The sequence below is a fragment of the Acartia tonsa genome, chromosome 4 (assembly GCF_053477335.1).
Source record: "Acartia tonsa isolate MP-2025a chromosome 4, ASM5347733v1, whole genome shotgun sequence".
In the NCBI taxonomy this organism is placed as follows: Eukaryota; Metazoa; Arthropoda; class Copepoda; order Calanoida; family Acartiidae; genus Acartia; species Acartia tonsa.
In genome coordinates, this window is record NC_137263.1 from 7834285 (window position 1) to 7856491 (window position 22207).

Below are 22207 nucleotides of genomic sequence, written 5' to 3' on the forward strand. Positions count from 1 at the left end.
CCCGTTGTTCTAAGCATCCAGTATGTAATTTACTTTGACCGTCAGTCTGTTAGTCATAGTACTGAAATATAAATAAATATTAAGAAATTAACAAATGTTGAAAAGGTTTCGTGAATTTTTTCCTAATGTGCATGCTTTTGTCAACCAATATCTAAATTCTTATTTAATTGTTTATGCTTCGCTACTTATGGATGTTGTCATCCTTGTTTTTATTTATTTAAAAATCATCAAAATCATCTTAGAAAAACCCAATTTCTATTAGGTATATTTTGCACATTGTAAATACGTAATGATTTTCAGGAATCACATAATATATCTTCATTTTCTTCTGCCCCACCTTATTTTAAAAATATAAATACTTTTGAATGGAATGTTGAGTATTCAGTAATTTGACAAATTGAGATACAAAAAGTAAATCTTTACAAACTGTAAGTACAACCTATTTTGTATAGTTACTTAAATAATATTTACTAATTCAGAAATGGTTAAAACATGCAATATAAAATTTAAAATACATAAACATTTTCAAATACTAATAGTATAACAAAAGTTTAATATAATTTCATAAAATACAAGAGTATTACTAGTTCACTGGAGTAGCTAATAAAATCACATTCTGTGCATAAAGATTTCTCTTTTTAGGCTTTTTTTCAATGATTGTGCGTGCAGTAATTTCACATAGGTTCATACATAGTTTGTTACAAGCATAGAGAGGGTAGGCGGCAACACCATTTGAGCAAAGGGGGGACGGGAGGGAGACTTTAAAAACTTTTAGGATTATTTTTGACCTAAGATTATAAAGTATTCTAAAGAAATTGAGTGATATAAACTACTTCAGAAAATTATATTTTTCGTCCATCACCTTCCACTCATCCCCCCCTCTCCCCTTCGCTCAATTAGTGTTTCTGCACATCCCCCTTTACAATAAAATTCTCATTAATGCGGCTTATTTGCCGCGTGGAAGAAAATAAAATTATAACCCTGCAAGTCATGCTTTTTTTAGGCGTCTCAATTTATTTTTTAAGCAAGATGCTTTTTTTATTTTTTATATAGATTTTATACTTTTTTTGATCATTTGTTTTGATTTAATAGTAAAATTAAAATTAGCTCCTTAACGATGACGGTAACAGAATTTTTTACTGCTCAATGTCTGTTTTCAGTGTAAGATTCAAAAATATCTTTTGAGCAAAAATGCAATAACAAAATTTTATTTTGTATATTTTAGATTTAAGTTTTAAAATTGATATGCAGAATTTGGACAAAATCTCCTCATTTTATTGGCAGAACATGTTAATAATTTTTGATAAAACCGCTACTAATTTTTAAAATTGGCGTTTATTAGGCATTGACACTTTGTATTTGACACTTAGTGTTGGGAGGCGTGGAGCGTGCAAATAATTCAAACAATTTATATTAAAATAGATGCATAAAATACATAAAGTTAAATGTCTCATTTCATGAAATAAATTAAATGCATACAATAACATATAAATACAAATAAACATTTTATAGACTTTTAAGATATAAACATAAAAGGCGTAATTTTTGATATATTAGTTTACTTTAAATTCCAATGAGGAGTAAAAGCTTAGATTCCATTTTAATACTTAAAAAATTAAAGATCATGATATTTTTAGATATTCTTCATTTTAAGATTTTTTATTTTAAGTCTCAAGAAAAGATTTAAAATATACTTTCCTCCATTTTAAATACAAATTAGAACTAGAATTGCATAATACAATAAAACAACTTAAAACGCTGTACTTACATGCAACTATGACTAAAAGCAGACCAATTAGGTTTTAAAATACATATAACAATAATAATAATCTCAAAAATATTTTTTTAGTTATAAAATAAGCTTTCTATATTAAAAACAAGCCAAGTAAATCTAATACACCCCCTTAGTGTTTTGGACCAAGGGACAGAAAAAGTTATTGAGTAGATTCACTACAAACAAGTTTGGAAATATAAAAAGTTTAGAGTTCAATAAGATTGAGTATCATGTAAAAGACTTTATTGCATGAAAGTGCAGCGTGAATTATGTTGTTTATTACCTAACCTAATACATCAGTTATGTATCTTCACTCTCTGTTAAATCAGAATCTGATCTGGAATCCTTGATTTTCTAAAAAATAAAAATCCGAGTTAAACTTTGAAGGTTTGTTATCATGTTGACCTAATGATATAGAAGATATAGATAGTCAATTTGCACCATAATCCGTCAAATTTAAAAATTCCTAGCAGACAATTCATTTTGCTTATTTATTTTTATATATGGTTCATTCCAATAATAGAAGGCCGAAAATTTTCGACGATATTTCCCAAAAGCTAGATTTTTCCTAGATAAGAAACTAAAATAATAACTGACTTGTTAAACATGTTTTGTCATATGCTTCACATTATGCTGACAAACAAATTATTTTATAATAATTATTTTAAAAATTTTACTGGTGAAAATTTGTGTAAAGTTGTTGTAAAATAGTTTACCTTCAGATGAGCTTTCCCTTGCCCCTAATCAGGTTAAAGAGTAAAAGAAATAGCACAAAAGTGAAAAAAATCTAATATACCAACCTCTTTGACAACAAAGCTCTTGTAAGGAATCTTGAGAATATAGTAGGTCCAGATAACATGGAGAACAAGGAGGACAGAGAGCAAAGCATTGAATATATAGTAGGCTGGGAACATCTGGACAAGCTGGGGAGCCTCAACAATGGCGCTGTATAGGATCCAGGAAGGAAATATTGCGAGACGAGTCACAATCCAGCTAAATGTAAACAAAAATTAAATTTAAACGCATCATTTATATTTATAATGATATATATATACATATACAAATATTTATACAATATAAATAAAAACATATGAGGTATGTCGAGCAGGATTTAGGCTATTTTCGATGCATGGAAAAGAACTTTTATAATTTTATTGGAAAATAAATTGCCCCCATCTTAAATATTGATAGCATGAGTCTGACATGATGCGACGTGAAACAGATTTTAGTCCAAATGCGAAATGACGACAAAATGTTCAACCGCAGAATGATTTTCAAACCTGATTGTGAAGAAAACAAAGATGCAGTCACAGAGAGTGGTCAACTTGGTGTAGTGGGCCATCTTCGCGAACTCCAGGAATATGTCAGCAAAATCATGGATAACGAGCACCAGTGATCCAGCCCTAAATTGTTTAATTAAAGTTGATCTGAGGTCTTTTACAGGGTGATAAATTATAATAAAGGGTTTTGGGATTCTCAATATTTCCCCAATTTCAAAATCTATCAGTCAAGTATATATAGGAGCAACTCTCAATAACCCCAATTTTATTTAATCAAACACCCTCCTTATTAAACCTTCCTGATTTCTAATAAAATTATTCTTCTGTAGAATCATATTTAAAGTGGTTTAAAAAAGTGAATCTGTCAAACTTAACCTTAATAACATGATAAAAAAAGGTAGTTTGAAAATTTATTATTATAATATCAGTAAGTAATAAGGGGCGTCGTAGCTCAGTGGTATCGCACTGAGTTACTGTGATGAAAGTTTGAGTTCAAGTCCCCATGTGGCAACTCGAAATTCTCAGTTGAATACATTCACAAAACTTCCCCTGGTTGTGTAAGAAGGGAAATTATTAAGTGGTTTGGATACTTAATAGTCACGTACTTAATATCTGTACAACCCTTATCCCAAGCTCCTATGCGGAGAGCGTCATTCATTACGCTGACCTAATTTGGGACACCTGCCATACTCGGCGTAGGTGAGGTAATAAAGAGTAGCTCCCTTGAGACAGTGGGTCAAGACATAATGTACTTGGGCGTGGAGCTTGATGGCCCTAGTGGCTATACAAAAGTGTCTCGTCCTTCTCCATGACTAATTAGGTCCAAACACTAAGAAACAATGGCTACACACACACACACATTAAGTATGAATTCTAAATATTTTTCACGTGTAACTTACCTATGAAGATTACAAGTCCATGAACAACAGAGCAGAGAAATAGTAATGGTGTGATGAATAAACATCTCAACAAAATCTTTTCTCTTCACATCAGAAAATTGAGAAATGAAAAGAGACCAATAGAATCCCAGTTCTATCATATAGTACCACCAAATCTCCTGCAAAAAAAAAATGGATCAGTAAAGAACATTCAAAAAAACACAAAACTTTTTTTTATTCAACAACTCATCCGCTAGTCAAAACTATTTATCTGATCCTTTATGTCCAATAGAATGCTGCCAACAAAGAAATAAAACATTCTCACATTACTAACGATATTTGCGTGTTGAGCACTGATAAAATTATGAAAAAATCCTTATAATAAAGTACCAGGATGTATGTTTCTTTTTCCGTCTGTCTGTTAGTATCGAAGGATCTCGCTAACCGCTAAACCGATATGGTTCTCCTTTACAGGGTAGCTTTTCATAGGTCCTGAGAAGGTTTATAACTATTTTGGGATAGGGTACCACCACCTTTCTAAGAGAAATTGCCCCTAGAAAAAATACCCCACCCCACCAAAAAATATTTTTTTTTTAAACTAAATTTAATAATAGGGGGATGGGTGGTCGACTTCCCCCTCCTCAAGTGACTCTAGATGCATCTAATGGCGTAGCAGCAAGTAACAAATAAAGAAGGAAAACTCACCTTTGGTACATCATGATGAGGATAATTATACCAACAGTGGCGAATATTATTGAACCAAGCCTCGTCCCACAGACAAACTAATCCATACACAAAGGCCAAAGAATAGTACAACCAACGCCAACCGCTTTCACAAAATTTTGTTAGGGTTGATGGTTTACCTAAATTAGATTTTTTATGTGTCTCTCATTACATTCGATAAATATAATACTCGGAATTAGAATGGGAACAAAGGGTGAAAATATTACGGTAGGTACATTTTCTGACATGCATTGCTTTGTCTGATTTTGGCACGTGTCCTACTTTTTACGCTCTGAATTTAATGAGAAACGGATGAAAAGATAACAATCTACAAATAACAAAGAGAGTACATTTTCTTACATTCCCTGATCATGACAGGTGTCCTACTTTATTACAACCTAATGCGAAAAATTTAAGGCAAAGGGGCAGTTCAAAATATTAATTTGTGGAACCATTAACAAATCGAACTTTAGTGAACTTTACAACTTGCCAACAAACTTGCTGAGTTTGAAAAGCTTACCATAAAGTTTTCTTCTCTTCAGCCAATATTGAATCTGTCTTTCTGTCATATTTAACTGTCTTGACAACTATAATATAATTTATAATCATTATTTAAGTGTACGGTAATATAGCGGTGGACAGACAATATGATCAGATGCTGAGTTCTTGTATTTCAATCGTAAAGTTTATTGAGAAATAGCAAACGGCGGAAGGGGGATGCCGCATAAGATTCATTTTATCTTTTCCCTACAAGAATAATATTAAACGATTTTTGAAACGTTACCTGACTAAAATTAGAACTATAATCACGAGATTTCTCCATTGCATGAAATTCTTTCTCCAAAACATCATTTGTAGAGGGCTTCAGGTGCTTGGAATCTTTGATACCAAAGGCCATTCCAAGCGGCTTAAATAAATTCCTAAAATTATAAAATCGATTAATATGAAAAACGGTTAAATAATTAATTATCATTGTTGATTGATATAAAAATACTTTAAGATCTCAAGTGAAAAAATAGTCAATTTTATCAAAATATTTAAATGCTTCTTCAATTAAAAATCATGTATTAAATAAAGTACCTAACTATTATGAAGGTAATCTTAATAAAATCGTTAGTGTGCAATATGCATTAACCGCTTTTGATTTATTTAATAAGTATCATTTTTTCTTAAGGATCTAAGGTAAAAGGTTTAATCAACAGACGACTATAAAAGAATTTTTTATGAGTTTTATTAGATGTTGCTAAGGTTGAAAAGAACAAATATGTATCTGACTTTTTTGAAGAAAGGCAAAGACAAGAAACCTGAGGTGAATTCTTAAAAAACTTTTGCCCTACTAAAATCAGTTTGCCCCACTAAAATCAGTGAGGCAAACTAGAAATTTAGAGGGGATAATTTTACCTCACTAAAATTTTAGTGGGGCAAAATTTTATAAAAGAATTCACCTAAGGATTAAAACAAACCATTTCACGGTTAATATATTTCTTCAAATCTACTTCCTTAATTTTTCCATTTCATTCTAACTTCCCTATTTATTTGCAATGACAAATTTCCGTAAAATAAATGCCTCCAGGAACTTACAACATTTGACCCTCAAACGATTTTCTGAATTCATTAGCCTATGGTTTGAAAACAACTTACTTTTCACAGAAGTGTTTAAGAATAAGAATGATGACAGCAAGTGGGATGGGATACAACAGATCAGAAAATTCAGTGTATATGCCCTCTTTCGTTGGCTGTACATCCTGGAAAAGAGTTAAAAAGAATTAGGTAGGTATATAATAATAAAAGGTATCATCAATTTTTAATAAATATGGTTTAGAATCTTGGGGATTTTCTAATACGCATTTCCCATATACAATTTTTCTTTGAAAACACGAGCTTAAATCTGGCAGAATAATCCAAAGTGGATTTGGATGCGAACTTTGGTTGCCATCCCCTAAAGGCAGCGTTGCAGAGCCGTTTGATTTTGGTGCGGCTTCGGCTCCGCGGAGCCGTCTGTGATGATGGCGGCTCCGGCTCCGACCTAAAATCAAGAAAAACTCGACATATTTTTTTCCCCCACGTCTATTTTTGACTTTTGAAGGTTTTAAAAGTTAAATTTTTGATAAAAATGGACTTGAAAAACTAAAAGGGACATTTGCACATGACAAAACAGAGTTACCAAATTATAATTTATAAAATAAAAAAATATCTTTGTTTATCTAGTCCGGAGCCGGAGTTGTTTTTTTACCGAAAATTACGGCTCCGGCAAAAAATGGCGGCTCCATGGCTCCCGGCTCCGCAACACTGCTTATAGGTAAACTATTATGAAGATAACGCTGCGTACTTTAGAACCATTAAATTGTTAATACCTTTCTCTGACTACACACCAAATAAATGAAATGGTTAGGTAAATGAATGGTACCTTCCAAGTCATGTTAGGGGGCAGCCACACAGACTCCTTCCAGAAAAAATCAACGAACCCCATTTCTTTCATTTTTACAAAACTAGTTTTATGTATCAAAATTTGTGCATAATAAAGTCTGAAATAACAAAATAATCAATAGTCTAAAACTGAAATAATAATAAATTCTAGAAGTTCACAGCCACATACGGACATAGTTATTAAAAAGGCCCTGATATTGAAAATTCATCAGAAAAGGTCCTTTAAAATATGATTAGCTACTCTACATCTAGTACAAACCAAAGAAAAGAACATTATTCTCTGTCATAAGTTTGCGTAGTATTGAGAGGTATATTTCCTTCTGGGGTCTGATAATAACCCTCTTCTGTTCTGCTAGCCAGTGCCATTAGTTTCTGTCTGTTATTTGGTTCTACAGCAATATCCTCACGTAGATACAGTTTCTCATTCTAAAAGAAAATAAGAATAAAGAACGAACTTAAGAATTATTCGATGTTTTTTCTAATGTAGGTTTCGGGTAAAATCCGTAAAGGTTATGTGTTATAAGTTAAAAAACAGTAGTAGAACGATAAAAATTTATGTTAACTTAAAAAAAAAAAAAATTTGTCTATAGTTCTTTTCAATAAGAAATACAAATATTTAGTGAATATTATCGTTCTACTACTATTTTTAAGCCTTAAAACACACACCTTTACAGATTTTACCCGAAACCTACCTCTCCCTTTATCACTAGGTATGTTACCCGCGACCGTGGCTCAACACGTAGCGCATCCGCTCGTCGTCGGGAAGGTGATAGGTTCGAATCTCGGGCCGACACCGCGTCATAACTAAAGACGTTAAAAATGGTTCCTACTGCTGCTATGTTAGATGCGCGACATAAATAGTTAGAGTAGGGGGAATGCCTTGGCCCAAAACAGGCGCAACTCGTTACCATGCACAGTTGGGACTTCTCAGACAAAAGGTCGTGCATCACAGAGAGTTGGTTGTCTGATGGATGTTACTTAGCCTAATATCCTTGGGTGTTTGGACAGAGAAGGGTGCGTTACAGTCATCCTTAGTTCTCCTGGATTGCTGGACCAGGACCTGGACAGTACATCAAGTCGATAAGGTCCTGAACTGCAATCCCGCACGTACGAAGTAATCAATCACTAGGTATGTTCCACTAAAACTTAGCTACAAGTTCTATACCTAAAGATAATGTATTTTTTAAGCTTTAATTTAACCAACCAAAACTTCAATAAAAATTAACAATAAAAACATTCTTGGTATATGTATAAATATAATATATGAATAAACAGAACATTATTTAATATTGAAACAATGCTTTGTTGATAAAACTAATGTGAAACAAAGAGTCAGCATTTACAAGGCAAAGGAGCGAAGGTCATCAAAATGAAAACTAGTTCTTTACTAGGATGACAAAAATTTTAAGTTAACATGTCCAAAATTACCTACCTACTTAATATGCTTAATATGGATGTACTTACATTCATGACTTGATTATAGAGATATTTCGCTTATATTTAGTACTGTACCAAATATCCATGAAATCACCCTGTTAATTTAATAGACTGGATGATTATATAACAAAACTTTTTTCTTATAAATAGCCTAAAAATCACATGCTTAATAAAAAAAGACATATGGATATTCTGTTAATGATTATAAAGTTGCTAAATGGTACTTTACTTGTCCCAGGAATCATCATACAAACAATTAAAATAACTCTAATTACCTCCAGAACTGTGTAGAGTGGTTCAACAGATTTTGTATCAATATTTTTCAAAGAATCAGCTAGTTGTATCGCAGACTAAACAAATATTTTCATAAATTCCATAATAGTATGTAGTATTATACCTTGAATTTACAAATTACCTATAAAAATGTATTCGCTTTACAAAGTTTGGCTCGTCTCATCGAACAAAACTTCATCTTACCTTAACTGTCTTTTGATATTATGACTATCCTATTATAAAAAGTAGTTTGGTTTAAAAAACTACTGAACTGATTAAGTTTACCCTTAGCTCAACATTTAAACTATCTAATTTTAAGCCTTGGGATGGTTTCGGGCTATTTCCCCCCCATTTCTTATAACTTTTAATGCAGAGCCCTTGGTAGCTTGTAGCGTATCCGCCGATGTACAATTTTAATGTAAAAATATAAACTGTCTAACTATGTACAAGATGGAATTTGAAGGCCAAACTTTCTTAAAGTAATCTGAAGTAACCCAAATGTAGAGTTATTTCACATATAAAGTTTCTACATTAAAGGGAGAGGTAGGTTTCGGGTAAAATCCGTAAAGGTGTGTTTTAAGGCTTAAAAATAGTAGTAGAACGATAATATTCACTAAATATGTGTATTTCTTATTAAAAAGAACTTTAGACAATTTTTTAAAAAAAAAGTTAACATAAATAACTACTGTTTTTAACTTATTACACATAACCTTTACGGATTTTACCCGAAACCTACCTCTCCCTTTATCAAAGGTGAAATATTAATAAAATAAATAACATACCTATCTATTAGACTCATAATAAAACAAGCTCATAGGAGGGAAATATTAATAATTAAATCGATATCTCAACAATACCAAGCCGTATATTATTTTATAAGTGACAAAAAATATTAAAAATCTGAAAACAACCCTTAAATCAGACAAAAATTAAAAGCAAAGATATGTATATCTAAATGTAGCATGACAACAACAAACGTTTCTGAATGAACTATCAAAATGACGTTTGTACTTTCTAGTAAAGATTATATGGTTGTAACGCCTAGTAAATCGTACAAGGTTAGAAATCGATAGGATGATTTTTAACATACTGAAGTTAAGAATAAGAACTACCCGTTTCGTATTGACGGACAGACCTTAAATATAGAAAAGATTTGCTTTACAAAAAAAACCCGCTACATTACATACCTCTAATCTTTGAAGCCCATTAACGTTTGCAAAATCGACGAGAGAAAGTCTTTCTAATAGCTGAATTGTTTCCAAGTCTATTTTAACTTGATTTGTTGCTGTCTCTATACGAGGTTTCACAAGCTCTGTAGGTATAGCTGAGTGGTACCACCGGTAAAGGTTAATACCTAAAAATAAAAAAAAGTAAAAATATGTCATTCTACATCAAATCAGCGATCTAATGGAATAAGACATTGACCGATAAATTAATGTACATCCCTAATGATGATATTAAAAATTACCCCTTCTGTAGACTAAAATCAGTGTTTGAAACGTTTAGACATTTAACTAATAGAACAAAGCTATAAAAATTTAAGAAAAGTCCGTAAGTTTTTAAGCCAACGAATAAGAAAACGTTATTATAAAACTATGTTAACTATTAAACAGCCAAATGTCTCCTCCCTCCCCAAAAACAAATAATTTATTAAAGAAATATGTTCATAAGAAGAACTGAATTAATAAGCTTACAATGGGGATACTTCCACATAGAGGATCTAAGAAGTTCAGCAACTTAGAAAAGTGATCATATAATTTTATCTATGTGGATTGAATTTAAATTGAATTGTTTTAAAAATAAATGAAATGGAAAAAAAATTCAAAGCCATTTATTTATAAGTAACACTGTAATTAGTGATTTGCCATTACTAAAAAATATTCTTAGCAATTACACAAAGTCCATGTAACAAATGATGATATGACACACATTTTAAGGCATTACTGAAATGCTAAATATGATGCATGCAATGATATTCAGACTCGGACGTACAGACAGACGGACAAACTAATATAGTTTCTGTACTCAACTGATAAGAAAACCCTTTATAGAATAGTGTTAACATTGCATGTCTTTGATAAATATCTAGAAATCAATAAACATGACTAATAAACAAGAAACTTGGAATGTTAAGTAGAAATATATAATATTCAAAAATACTTTTCTGCTTTATTCAATAAAAAAACTTTTGTCATTAACATTTTTTATGAAAGTAAATTGTTTAACAATCCTGAGCTTCGTTAATAGTACATATTAATATACTAGTTTGGATATTATTTCACCTGCACTAAAGTAAAACAAAAAATATCAGAACACAATTAATTATTTTGCCAATAATAACATACTGCAGTATAATGAAAATAAATATTTCAATTTATTTTCATTAAAAAAAATAACCATAAATACGTAACTTCGCAAAGAAACTAATTGTTAAAGTTCTGCATGTTTTACCTTTTTGTCTGAAACGTAATAACATTTGGCTGATTTGAGTTAAACTACTTCAAACCAGTCACACCCTGTCCCTGGTTGCAGCACCTGTGTAGTGCAGTAACTCACTTATCAAGTATGAGTGTGTGTGTGAGTGTCGGTTTATTATGGTGTGTGTGTCTTGAGTGTGTGTGTGTTGTGCTTCTTCTCTACTCCACACAGCAGACAACTCCAAACTTGTCAATAAATAAAAACAAATATTGGAGAGCGCGACTCAATACAAATTTTCTCCTAGCCCTATTCTGAAAGCTTATTTTCCATTTTACCTTGCACTAGAAGGAGTAAATTAATGTAGAGGGGAAACTGCATTCCAAAGTTAGAGAGGTAGGATATGATTATGATTGTCACTACCTTTCTATATCTTACAAGTATAATATCAATTAAAAAAAAGATAAAACAATAAAATTATAAATTTTTCACAAAATTCTGAGAAAACATTTTTTTATTGTACTATAATAGCTGGAAAAGAAATGCATTTTTTTTTATAAATTGCATTATAGGACATATTTGATTTCACATTTTAGAGTGCAGATAATTCACGATTTATCCATTTAATGATGAAAAGTAGTATAAAATAAATAAATTGTCCTTACTTCTTGAATTATATACACCAAAATGTCCAAAATCTGGTCAAAATTTTACTGCAATTTTGTTATTCTTTGTTTATTGAATAAGGGGGCAGCTAGGTAGCTGTGGATATATACACTATGAACCTTGTCATCCCTTTTTCTTTGCTTGACAGATAATATAGGAACAATAGTTCTGCGACGTGTTGCCAAGTTCATATCTTATTCTCAAAGAATTCTTCTTATTCACAAATAAAGCAATTTACAAGTAAGAAAATAAAGAAAGTTAAGTTTTTTAATTTTTTATCAAAGCAGAAAAAAAGATTTTCATTTTATTCCTTACTTTTTAAGATTTTAAAATAATGATTTTTATAAAAGACGACATTTACTTTAAACAAACCTAGTTTGAGCATTCTATTCATCGCAGAATTTTGGGTATAAGTTAAGATGGCCGAAAATTAGAGTTCAGGGGTCCTTCCTTAAATTGAAAAAAACCTAAAATCCTACTAAAAAAGGTAAATTTCATAACTATTTCATGGAATGCATTATCATTTGTTCACATTTTTACAAATTTTATATAATTCAGAGAATGTCATTATTTCTAATGACTTTTTTCTCTTTGTTTTCCTTGTGCAGTTAGACATATATATAAACTTTCTTAGTTAAAACTGCCTTAAATACATAATAAAATAGTTCAATTTAACCTTTTATTTTAATGGAATAATAATACTATACAGCTTTAATAAAATTGAATGATTTTTATGTCATATGATTTTTTCAATAATTTCTAACTTTCATTTTCTTTGTGATATCATAAAGATCTAGTTGACATTTGACAGAATTTTCATTTTCTTGAAGGTTCTAATTGATTGGCCACTTCATCCTACCATTCATCATGGCTGTGGTAAGTGTAATTTACTAATGTCATGCATATTTGATTAAAGTACACCTAAAAAATGGAACATTAAAATGAAATTTCTCCTGTCTTTTTTGATAATTAACTATAATACCTAGATACAGTATAATAATATTATGCTAACTTAGTATGATATACAATACCTACTATTTCTTTCAAGGAAAATGTTTTTTAAAAAAATAGTGCTTTAACAAATATTTATCTCATTTACCTAATTAAAATATAAAATAAATCAAAATTACATTTTATTTGTTTGTACCTATGAATATGAATTTTACAGAAATGTAAAAATATCCATAGCAATTAATAATCTTTAGCCCCCAGGGCCGGGGGGACAGCCTGTAGGCATGATGAACAAGCCCATGCTTCCATCCACACAGCCAGCTTTCTGGGGAGGCTACAGAGCGCCACCAATGATGCATCCTATATCATCTCCTCCACCATCTTCCATGGCAAGATCAGGCATTGTTGAAACTCTGTCACGCACCAATCTATATATCCGTGGATTGGCTCCCCATACAACTGACAAGGACCTTGTTCTGCTCTGTCAAAAGTAAGTATATAAATTAACTTTAAATATATTGCATTATATCTTAAAATTCTTGTAACATAGTAAACCTAAAATTATCAATTTAAACCAAGGATAATATATAAATGTCATATATTTATGTTATGATGTCATATATTTAAGCTTGCAGACATATGTTAGTTGTTACTCTTAATTGCTCTTTAATTGCTCTCAGAAAGAATAAAGAGAAAATATATTTAAGTTAGTTGATATTGAGAGTCCTAACACAGAACATTATCTGGTTTGGGTTCGAGTCTTTATTAAGACCAATACAGCTATTCACAGACATCCTACTACTTTAGATAGTTTGTATAGGCAGATATTCTACCCCTTCAAAGTGCATAGTTAATTAATACATTGTATTAATTAAACAGACAGTCATCCTGTTGATTGGTGTCCTGATATACAGACAGACATCCTGCTACTTCAGAACTATCCAGCTTTGAATAATCAGTAGTTTTGACTTATTAACATATTTAATCATTTCTAAATATAGTATCAATATATAATCTTATTTACTCAAAAACTGCATTTAATCCAATATAATAAATACTTAAAAATCTGTTTGCATTTTGAATTGAACATTAAGTCTACTCTATCATTAACTTATGTAAGTCTGTCTATATCACATTTGGCGCAGTCTTATTGTGCTACGTGTTATTTAGACCTGCTGCTGAGTTAAAGGTGGGGGAAGTGGTGTTTAATTTGAAGTCAATCACTTTTTGAGATATTTTTTTATCTCGGATTTTTCACAGTTTTGTTTTAATTTTTATATTTCTAACTTGATTTATATTTCAGGTTTCTGTGGAATTTCATTCTTTAACTCTTTTGATCTAAATTTCACGGCGGATCTAGTTCCAGTGCTCGGATATGGCTGATGGAGAAAAAGGAGAGCGGGGTAAAAATGAAGGCAAGCGTGGACGGCCGCCTAAACGTCCTCGGGAGAATGACAGTCAGGATGATGATGGAACTCCCGAAAATTGGGAGGAGGAGGATGCTGCAGCTGAGGATGCTGGTGCAGGTGCCAATGCGAATGTGGAGTTGGCGTTGGGCGAGGTGGAGAATGACGTTGTGCCTGAAAGCATAAAAAAATATGTTAGGGCAATGTTGCAGGAGCATACGACTGTCAAAGGTCAGGTGGATAAGTTAACGGCGGCGAATAAACGGCTGGAGAATAAGGTGAAAGAGTTTAAGAACTCTGATGAGCATAAGAAGTTAGGTTATGATGTTGATTTGGCTACTATTAAGAAAAAGGTGGCGCAATTGCCAGCGGATGGGGATATTAGCGGTTTTTTGTATGAGACAAGTATGGGGGCTAGTGTATCTGCAGTCAAAGCGACGGGAGATGATTCGTTTAATACATCTTTCATTAATCGTTTGAGTGTGGAGGCTAAATTGGATTCTACAAATTTTGAGGCTAAAAGGGTGAAAAGTGCTCCTGGACATTTGAAGTTTTCGCAGATTGAGTTTTTGGGTCCTGTTGGGAATGGAAATTGGATGAATGTTCGTGAGAGTTGTCTGACTGAATATGAGAATCAATTGTTGGATATATTTCCTTTAATTGAGGAAAGGGCTGAAGTGCTTAAGGCCTATAAAAAGGTGGCCGGCAGTAGTGTAAGCCAACAGACTGTAGAGGAACAGGTTAAGGAGTTTTGTCTTGTAAGAGGAGTCAAGTGGGATAGTGATTTTGTGCGGGATGCTCCATTTTGGGATGGAAACATTGATTTTGAGGATTATTTCTTATCCTTATGGAGGGTTGCTAGGTTCGCAAAGTTGGAGGATCCTATGCTTTTCAAGGACGTCCTGTACAATAGGATTTTTGAGTGCAAAGGGAAGAAGATGGGGAGGCTTATTACGCCGGAAGCTAATGCTTCCCTAAGTGCTTTAGGTTATTACCTGTTGATAAGAAGGTTGGTGATACCCTTTGCTGATACAGAGTCGGCTACCGAATTCTTTTACGCCCTGAAACAAAAGAGTGGTCAGAATGTGGATGTGTTTTTCAATGCTAAATTGCGTCTGTTTAGGCTTATGCATCCTGGTCAAATTTCTAGACAATCTTGGCGTGATTTCTACAATAATGTGGCTAAGAATTTGCTGTTTTCTGATTTAGCTAGAGATATGGCTAATTTCATTGAATCTATGCATTACCTGGAAGATTACAGTGCTTTCTTGACTTATTTGATTCGCAGAGGTCAGCATTATATAAGCTGGGCTCGTTCTGGACACGTTTCACCTGAAAATGTAACGTCCTGTTATTCTCAGGCTATGGAAGGGTTGAGGCTAGAGGATTCTAGGGAGGTAAAAGCTAGGCCTGTAATCAGTGAAGTGCATGTATCTGATATGGAAGGCAGGACTGAGATTGGCGATAATAATGCGTGGATTGAAGGGGATGATGATATTCCTTGGGATCAGGTTGAGAACGTGATTGGGGCTCTGAATTCGAAGGCTAAAACTATGATTTGTTGGTATTGTGGGAAAAAAGGTCATGTAGTGGCTAGTTGCTGGCAGAAGAGAGACGGCAAGCCGCCAGCTCCTGATTCTCGCATAGGAAAGACCAAAGCTAAGTTTTTTTCAGCCGGTAGCGAAAAGAAAGAGGGTCCTGGAGTGCCTAATAATAGGGTAATACCTGAGCAGTTTCTGAAGAAGACAGTCAATCAGGTGGGGCCTGTTGTGGATAGGTGGGGCAATCAGGTGGGGCCTGTTGTGGATTCTGAAAAGAGCAGAGATGAGAAACAGTATGAGGCTATGATTGCTGACATAGCCAGAAACAATTTTCAGCAATATCCTATGTAATGGATATGATTGATTCGATGTATACATCTCATTTTAGGATGAAATTTATAGATCGTTCTTTTATTCATATTCATTATATAGGCTATAGTACTGTAAATAGTTAATTTTGCTGTTTTGTATTCACATTATTGCTCTCAACTTTATAAAGTATTACCGTCTTGTTTATTCTTCAGTCAAGGTGTGATCGTGTTAATGAAAACATTATATATATATATTTATATATATATATATTTACTATATATTATATTTTGATAGGTACCTATGCAAGGTAGAATACTTCGAGAGGTACTTACTTGTATAAGAAAAGGCTTGGAGTGTAGCTGTGTGATGCTGGTAGTCTGGGAGATGTACAGGATTTCATAAATTGAACAGTATGTTGGCGGCTGGTGACAGATGGGGGGCTGACTGCTGTGTAGTGGAATGATGTAAATCTAAAATATATGGATATATTAATTAATTATAATGACTAGTGTTTTCAAGAGATTGTGAAGTTTTTGAAGATAACGAAAATGCCTATTTGTGCGGATTTAGAATTTCTTGTGCCTGGGGCTGATATTCCGGTGAAGGAGTTAGGAATTATTGATACAGGAAATAATTTTAATTCTTTGATATCTAGAGAAATTCTTGATAAACATGGAATTGAGTTTTGTCCTGCTAAATTATCAGCGTATTCAGTAGATTTAAAGAAAGTTAATATTATTGGATATGTTGAGTTGAAATTTAGATTTGCTGGAACTCAAGCTGTGTTTACGGAGATATTTTATGTACCTGAGGTGACGAGTAGGTTGGTAAATCTTGGATCTGATTTCCTGAAAAAGAATAAAATTAATATTTGTTTGGATGAAGATAAGTTTGAATTTTGTGGGGAATCTGTTCCTATTAATTCCTGTTTACAGAAACAGGTGGTGGCGGAGATACAGAAAATTCCTATTTTGTCCGGACGAATGAATTCTGAAATTCCATCTAAACCTACCTTGCCAGGGATAAAGGAGGGGGGTGGGTTTGGAGAGTTATATTCAACGAAGTATAATGTGAAGTTGCTGGATAAAACTATTTTTTATCCTGGAGGATCTACCGCTGTGGTGCATGTGACTGGATTAAAGAATGATGGGCTTTGGTACGTGTCCCCTAATTCTTCTAAGATGACAAGTGGCAATGGGATTATGATTATTGAGGGGGTGTATCAGCCACGGAAAGATGGGTCCTGCGTGGTTAATGTGGTTAATGCGTCAATAAAACCTATTACCTTGCTGAGAAATGTGAAGATGGGGCATTGTTTCATCATGGATAATCAAGATGTCACCTGTAATAAAACAATTAATGAATTGGATAAGCCAGAAAAGTTGTCGGGGCAAAAAATGCATGAACGGGTACAGTTTATTATTCAAAAATTGAAGTTAGATGAAAACCAGATGATTAAGGAAAATCCAGAATTGAAACCCAGGATTATTAAAATTTGTTTGGAAAATTTTGATATCTTTTCAATGAATGATTCAGATATTGGTGATTGTAGATTAATGACATATAATATAGAATTGTTACCTGGAGCTAAACCTGTGAAGGCCAGAAATATTCCTTTGAATCCAGAGTACGATGCTAAATTGAAGGAACAGTTAACCAAATGGCTGGATGCTGGCATTATTGAGGAGGGTTTCTCGGATTGGTCTAGTCCTATTTTTGCTGTGAAAAAGAAGGCTGCACCTGGAGCAGAGGCTAAGTTGAGGTTTGTCATCGATTTCCGCAATCTGAACAACGTGACTAAGCGGGTGGCGTGGCCGCTGCCACTGATCTCGGATAATCTGACGAAGCTGGGTTCTGGCAAGGTGTTCAGTACTCTTGATTTGACAGCTGCCTACCATTCGATGACTATGGATGAAGACTCTAAACCGTTGACAGCTTTTAGTGCAGCAAACAGGATGTATTTGTTTAACAGGTTGCCATTTGGGTTGTGTAATGCACCCAGCCTGTTCTGTGCTCTGATGGATAAGGTGCTGTCTATCCTGCCAGGTATGTATGGATTCTGTATCAGTTACTTGGACGATCTGATCGTGTTTTCATCAAGTCCAGAGGAACATGTAGAGCATCTGCAGGCACTGTTTCAAGTTCTTAGGCAGGTCAACCTGAAATTGAATTTAGATAAGTGTGATTTATTGACTAGAGAATGCCATTATTTGGGGCATATTATTAGTGCCGATGGATTGAAAATGAATCCTGCATATTTGGAACGGATTAAGGATTGGGGCAAGCCTAGAACAGGGAAGGAGTTGCAGAAATTTTTGGGATTTACTAATTATTACAGAGGATATTTTGCTGATTATGCCAAGAGGTCGTGCATGTTGGATAGTCACAGGAATGACACTATAATAAAGTGGACAGAAGAATTGAACAGAGTATGGACTGAATTTATGGAAATGTTCAAGACTGAGATGTGTAAAGGCTATCCTCAATGGGATAATCCTAATCTTTTTATCGTGGATGTAGATTATAGTTCTCAGTATTTTGCAGGGATTATTTCGCAAGAACAGGATGGTGTAGAGAGAGTGTTTGGTGTCTGTAGTAAAAAGTGTAATGCTGCAGAACAAAATTATCCTTCCTATAAAGGAGAATTAGGTGCATTAGTATATGCATTAAAGAATTTTTTACACTTTTGTAGGTTTCGTGAATTTTTGGTTCGGACAGACAGTATTTCACTAGTGCATTATAAACGTTGGGCTAAAGGATCAATAAACGGTGTCACCTATCGATGGATAACTTTCTTGCAAAGTTTTGACTTTACAGTTATCCATCGACAGGGGACTAAGCATGTGAATGTAGATTATTTGTCGAGAACTGAGTTAGATTGTAAGGACCATCGACTGAAGGATTGTCAGGAGTGTAGAGAGACAGATAATAAAATTTTGGATCCTTACCTGGATGATTCACCATTTCTGGATCAAATCTATTCTATTATGCAGGTACATTCTGCAGAGGATGAGGCGGATGTTGAGTTTGTCTGGCAAAGTAGTCTTCAGCAGGACGAGATCCTAAATGAAATAAGGTTATGGATATTGGAAAGGAGACAGTTGTCGTCTTATGAGAGGGCGGAGCTATCGGGCAGAAAAGAACTATTGTACAATCTTATTGGTCATATGTATGTGCTAGAGGGGGTTGTAATTTTCAGACAGCCTTTGGCCGAAGGGGGTTTTGTCGAGAGGCCTGTAGTGCCTCTTTCTTTATACAATGATATATTTGATTCAGCTCATGGTGGATATGGTTCTGGACATAGAGGTGTGCAGGAGACAATATGTAAGATAAATGAGAGATTTTTTATGCCTGGCGTGAACAAGTTTGTGGAATCGAGAATACGAAGTTGTATTACATGTTTGAAAAAGGCTGGAAGTAATCCTAAACATGTTTCACCTATAACTCATTCTGTTCAAAGTAGTGAAGTTTTTGCTAATATGTCAGTGGATCTAGTTGGACCTTGGACTCCATGTTATCATCAGGGACAGACGGTTAAATTTGTCTTAATCATGGTTTGTCTATTTTCTAGATATGTTTTTACATGTCCGTTGGTTGATGCTAAAACTGAAACAACTGTAAAGGCTATATTGGAAAATTTTGTACCTACCTATGGTTTATTTAGAGCTTTGAGATCGGATAGAGGTACAAATTTTACAAGCAGTGTGTTTAAAGGCGTGATGAAAGGATTGGGGGTGGATACTGTCCTAATTCCCCCCAGGAATCCAAATTCGAATCCTGTAGAGAGGCAAAATCAAAGTTTGTATGCTGCTTTGAAAGTAGATGAAAATCATGGAACAAAGGATTGGGCTAAAAAATTACCTTTGGCTACGTTGGTGATTAACTGCTCCAAGAGTACTAGAACTGGATATTCTCCATTTTTTCTAGTTTTTGGTCGGCAGCCACGTATTCCCCTCGATTTTCTATCACCAGTCCCGTCTGTTGAATCTTCATCCTCGCGGTCGTATTTGGAATTTCTGAAAAATATGGAGGATGTAATTAAGAGAATTTCTACAAAATCCAAGTTATATTTAGAGGTTCAAAATAAGCACAGAGTACAGAGGGAAGCATTAAGAGTGACAGATGTTTGTTATGCTTTCTTTAATATTGTGAAAACTGATGTGTCCAAGAAATTACAGTCTTTCTATGGAGGGCCTTTTATTGTAGTTAAGAAATTTTCGGATGCATTGTATGAGTTGGCACCTTTTGGGAATAATCCTATCAAGAAAAATCAGGTTGTGGCTAGGGATAAAATTCGAAAAATTCATGCTCGAACGGAAGTTTTAGGGGAGGAGGTTAATTTTAACGTTTTTCCTTTACCTGAAATTTGTCCGTCCGATGAGATATTTTTGGAGGTTGACAATATGCCTGTAGAGAGAGAAACTGTAGAGGAGAGAGAGAGTGAAGATGTTGTGTATTTGTCATCTGAAAATGATGGTTTTGAATTGGCAGAGGAAAGACAGAGTGACGAGGTTCAGGAGAAGGAGAGTGAGGTTGAGGTTGATAATGACAGAGTTTCAGGGGATGGAAATAGAGAAATTATACCTGTAGGTGAAGGAGTAGAGGTGGGAGTGACAGATGAATCTGTGGTGCCTGCTCCTGTAGTTGAGGGTAATTTTGACGAGGTTGAGCTTCCATCGGAACAGTCGTTTTTGACTACGGCGCCGCCGCAATCTTCACCTGAAAGATTAGTTACAATTAAGAAAAGTGGATCACGGGTGGCGAAATATTTATGGGACACTGGGAGGAGGTTAAGATCTCAGGTAGGGGGTCCTGTGGTACATGTTCAGATAGGAACTCGAGGACGGAGAAAGTAGGGAAAGGGGAGCTGATAATAATTATTTTTGAAAAAAAATATTATATAAATACATATAAATATTTAAAAAATATATTATAATAAGAGTTCATGAATTGTTATTTGATTATTTTAATAACAAATATGTGCTGACAAAGCTAGTAGGTAGAAAGTTGTCCTGCAATGAAAGGCTAAATCAGTTGATATTTGCGGGTGAATTGGTGAACAGTTATCAGCTAATAATGTCTGGTCATAATAATAAATTCAAATCAGGTAAATATTTTTTAATTTGGGGATTGTGTTTGATACCCTGTGGGGCTGATGTGATACCTGTGCTAGTAAAGGAGTGTGTTGGCGACGGTCCTGAGTTGAGGGCTTCAGAATGTACAGTATTTGGTCAGCATGAGTTTAATGGAACAATCAGCGGTCATCTGTTAAAAAAAGTGGGAGTGAGATTTTTGCCCGCGGTACAATGTCACGTCGACAGAACGGTTCACACCTGGTATTGTGGCAAATATAGCCACCTACATTTAGGGGCACCAGCTGTTGTTAGTAGTGATGAGTTAATTTCTAGTGAAGATTGTAAAAGGATGGAGGAACAGAGGGTGTTAGACATAGATGGACGACGGTTGCCTGTAGCGTTTTATGACCGGTCACTGACTTATTTCATAAATGGTACCATCCTGTATGATGATATGATGACGTATGGGATTGACCCTCAGTGCAGAGGGGATGGTATTTATTTAAATAATACATTTGTGCCTAATACTTTTCAAGAAGTTCAGATTACAAGTTATTTGAAAAATATACAAATTTCAATGTTACCTGATAACAGTTGTTTTCTTGAGGATCAGTTCATTGGTGCACATTGTCTGGAGTCTGATCTGCGGCTTGGGCTTGATCGAGTGATAGTTCACAATAAATCACAGGAAGATAGACGTTATTTTAGTTATTTTCGGACTGTTGAAATTGTAAATTTAACTTTGTTTACATTTTCTAATATGGCGGATGATGCTAATAATCAGGGTGGCCGAAGTTGGTTGGCGATTTCTCCACAGTTTTCGTTGGGATTGAAACTGGGGAAAAAAGTGGAGTTTTCTGACTTTCTGACTGACTTGCATTACTTTCATACCAACGTTCCTGATGTATTTTTGTGGATTACAACTGCTAAAAAGAATTTTTTTCCTTGGATGCGAAAAAAGGAGGAGGATGGTGCTTTATTATTACAGTTAACTTCTTCATATCATCAGGTGGAAAGGATTTTGCAGGCAGAACAGGGGTGTTGGGAGA

At 34.0% G+C, this 22207-nt stretch overlaps 3 protein-coding genes and 1 long non-coding RNA gene across 12 annotated transcripts in view; 1 reads left to right on the plus strand and 3 right to left on the minus strand.

Annotated features, from left to right (window-relative positions):
- Positions 1–229: 229 nt before the first annotated feature.
- On the minus strand, positions 230–7191 carry schlank (ceramide synthase schlank). 7 transcript variants are annotated; one of them, XM_080156020.1, is made up of 10 exons: positions 7063–7191; positions 6297–6400; positions 5440–5575; positions 5176–5242; positions 4638–4795; positions 3954–4111; positions 3055–3177; positions 2575–2767; positions 2063–2128; positions 230–1722 (listed from the first exon to the last, which is right to left on the minus strand). In XM_080156020.1, the coding sequence occupies exons 1-9, from the start codon at positions 7132–7134 to the stop codon at positions 2075–2077; spliced, it is 1065 nt and encodes a 354-aa protein (XP_080012146.1). In that variant the 5' UTR covers positions 7135–7191; the 3' UTR covers positions 230–1722; positions 2063–2074. The 7 variants fall into 7 exon arrangements, with proteins under 7 accessions (XP_080012146.1, XP_080012148.1, XP_080012152.1 ...); XM_080156022.1 differs by having other exon boundaries at positions 230–1749; XM_080156026.1 differs by having other exon boundaries at positions 230–1758.
- GatC (glutamyl-tRNA(Gln) amidotransferase subunit C, mitochondrial) lies at positions 7180–11990 on the minus strand. Its single transcript, XM_080156027.1, has 4 exons — positions 11244–11990; positions 9980–10146; positions 8795–8869; positions 7180–7508 (listed from the first exon to the last, which is right to left on the minus strand). The coding sequence occupies exons 1-4, from the start codon at positions 11266–11268 to the stop codon at positions 7356–7358; spliced, it is 420 nt and encodes a 139-aa protein (XP_080012153.1). The 5' UTR covers positions 11269–11990; the 3' UTR covers positions 7180–7355.
- Positions 11991–12257: 267 nt separating this feature from the next.
- Positions 12258–22207, plus strand: part of shep (RNA binding motif single stranded interacting protein alan shepard) — a 31085-nt gene continuing 21135 nt past the window's right edge. The window contains exons 1-3 of one of the 2 annotated variants that reach the window (XM_080156028.1): positions 12258–12360; positions 12704–12749; positions 13079–13314. In XM_080156028.1, the coding sequence (XP_080012154.1) occupies positions 12741–12749; positions 13079–13314 (245 nt within the window). In that variant the 5' untranslated portion in view covers positions 12258–12360; positions 12704–12740. The remainder of the gene's footprint in view (positions 12361–12703; positions 12750–13078; positions 13315–22207) is intronic. The other variant, XM_080156029.1, reaches the window with a different exon arrangement.
- On the minus strand, positions 13453–16630 carry LOC145315892 (uncharacterized). Of its 2 annotated transcripts, XR_013878172.1 has the most exons (5): positions 16416–16630; positions 15956–16039; positions 15478–15562; positions 15226–15291; positions 13453–14404 (listed from the first exon to the last, which is right to left on the minus strand). It is a non-coding gene; the product is annotated as an uncharacterized LOC145315892 (long non-coding RNA). The 2 variants fall into 2 exon arrangements; XR_013878171.1 differs by having other exon boundaries at positions 15226–15562.